The sequence below is a fragment of the Octopus sinensis genome, linkage group LG12, assembly GCF_006345805.1.
Source record: "Octopus sinensis linkage group LG12, ASM634580v1, whole genome shotgun sequence".
NCBI lineage: Eukaryota > Metazoa > Mollusca > Cephalopoda > Octopoda > Octopodidae > Octopus > Octopus sinensis.
This window is the reverse complement of record NC_043008.1, coordinates 7,833,177-7,835,849: the sequence shown is the minus strand read 5'-3', so window position 1 is coordinate 7,835,849 and position 2,673 is coordinate 7,833,177. Positions and strand designations below refer to the sequence as shown.

Sequence of the window (2,673 nt, the reverse complement as noted above, 5' to 3'; positions counted from 1 at the left end):
ACTTGAGAACAGGTATCTGATTTCTCCGTGTCCGACTTCAATCTTAATCAAAATTTCTCTTTTGATTTTGGCCATGCTAGTCTCCAAAACCGCCAAAATTAATCTACAAAATATCTACAATTCTAAAATATTGTTATTAAATAATATATGGCTCGTAGTCTAGAAGGTCTTTCTTTTTTTTACCTTCTGCATCACTATTTGAAACTAAACCTTTCTATAAAAAAGACGGATTGAATGTATTATTCTTGTTGAAAGAAAATAGATCAATGAATATTATTTAGCCTAAATCTAGACTGACTGAAATAGTCGCAAAATGGCAAAGAACCTGTAACAAAATACACATTTACCACTGATTGAGAGATCGGACTTCAAATGAAATTTCGTATATTATAGGAATCCGAATCTAGGAAATTTTCTTTTTATCTAAACAGAGAAACACCTCTCCGTATTTTCTGATACGGCAACACTGAAATAGTCAATTTCTGTTTACTATTAGAAGTATATTACCTGTTATGTTATTCTGCTACTTATTTAATATGAACGACATGGAATTTCACTGATATTTCGGTCACGAATGCCAACCATTGTTTCTTTTACAGAGGTTACTTGAATACTTAATTAATATTAAAGAATATGAGCATAGCATGAAAGCACATTCCAATCACATTTTCAAAACCTTATATAGGCACATATTGTAGACACTAGATGAAAAAGTATTTTAAGAATCATTGGAAATTAAATTTTGAGAAACTGAAAATGTCTAAATAATTAAATGTTTATAGATTTTATTGTAAATGCATATTCACTTAAATTACGATCGTTCAATTAGATAAAAAGTTTCATCAATATATATTGTTAAATAGAAATAGATAGGTAAATAAATAAATCCATAAAATATATTATTCGTCCGCTATTCTCAATAAGCAGATTACGCGATTATGATTACTGTCATAATTATATTGATGAGATTACGAATCATATTTCAATATATATTGGAAATCATAACCTCGAAAGCTTCAGAGAATTGATACCTATATACATATCTGAGAGGGATGGATCTCAGGTCATTCTGCAGCAGCCACAGTTTCAGTGTTGGCAGGTCTTTCTACAGCTTCCGCTTTATGACTATTTTCTTCGGCGTATACGTATTTTATCCATGTATGACTAATGATGTCTGTTACACCAAACCTCTTATCTAGCTGCGGTTCTAAAATATTATTGATCATATCTTGAAGCGAATAGGAAACAACTTTAGGAAAAGTAAACTTCTTTTCTGTTTGCATTTTAATTATGTTATTCATATCGTGCGATTTGTACGGGAATCTATTAAATACCATTTTGAACAGAACAATACCAAGTGCCCAAGCGTCAGCCGACATAGGATAGTAGGGCTTCTTCTGCAAGATCTCTGGACATGAATAGGCCATACTGCCACAAAATGTGGAACTTAGTTGTCCCTCTTTAATTTCACGAGCAAAACCAAAATCACTGACCTTAACTTCGTTCTCTCTGTTCAGTAGAATATTTTCACATTTTATATCTCTATGTACAATTTGTTTACTGTGCATGTACGATATTGCGCTTAAAATCGAGGAGAAAAATGCTTTGGATTTCGGTTCTAAAAGTCCACCATGAAGTTCGACATAGTCGAGTAAGTTACCATGTCCTGCAAACTCCATTACTACATAAATCTTATGGCCCACACGAATTTCATGAAATAGCTTAATGATATTAGGATGATCTAGCAAAGGAAATATGGCCAATTCTCGGGGAAGAAATTTCACTTTGAAATTTTTCCTCACAACTCTTTCATCTATAATCTTAATTGCCGCTTTCCTTTTATTGTTTTCGTCGTAACCTTCTTTGACTTTTGCAAATGACCCTTCATCTAGCGTTGACAGAATAGTGTAACCATACTTCTTAAGATGCTCGTTCTCATCAATTTCGAACCGATTACTTGTTCGTTTCATTTTAAGATGTTACTGACTTTGAAGGTTTTATACGAAAATGTGTTAAACAGTTTAGGAAAAACTACAGATTTCATGGATGAATCATTTTACATATCAATTGTCATGTATGACCCATGTTTCATAATATTGTGTGAGTATTTCCACTTTAGCTTAGAAACTGGATTATACTCCACTATTGACGAGGTCGCCAAAATGGTCGCTTTGATTATTGCATTATATGAAATATATTGACGTCGCAGCTTCTATGACGTCATCGCATACTTATTTGCGGCATTGGTTATAGTAATTAGTAAGAGTGAAAATGTAGTAAGTCACATGATATGGCTCCGTACATGGTAATCAGATCGTTCTCAAGAAGGTCACTACAATCATTGATATATATAGACACTATATGAAATAAGCAATTAAAGAATCCGTTTGGCCATATTATACTCTACCAAGAGAATTAACAAAATTAAAGTAAAAGAACATCTTAATATAAATATATATAAATGAATGTATTTAAACCTGAAAATAGAATATATTATCCAAAATGTATTCATTAATTGCAATGTATAATCAAATCTTAAATCTGAGTCAGACCGTATTTTATTTAACGTCAATATTCATTAATAAGCGTGCGATATATTCATCATGGAGGAAATATTCCGATAAGTTTTAATAAATCTAAGAATTTTATTTACATATTTTAGTTATCGAATAG

The 2,673-nt window shown here is 31.5% G+C and overlaps 1 protein-coding gene across 1 annotated transcript; it reads right to left on the bottom strand.

Annotated features, from left to right (window-relative positions):
• Positions 1-768: 768 nt before the first annotated feature.
• LOC115217813 (testis-specific serine/threonine-protein kinase 2-like) lies at positions 769-2,216 on the bottom strand. Its single transcript, XM_029787495.2, has one exon. It carries the CDS (start codon positions 1,968-1,970, stop codon positions 1,065-1,067), a length of 906 nt encoding a protein of 301 aa, XP_029643355.1. The 5' UTR covers positions 1,971-2,216; the 3' UTR covers positions 769-1,064.
• Between the last annotated feature and the right edge of the window lie 457 nt (positions 2,217-2,673).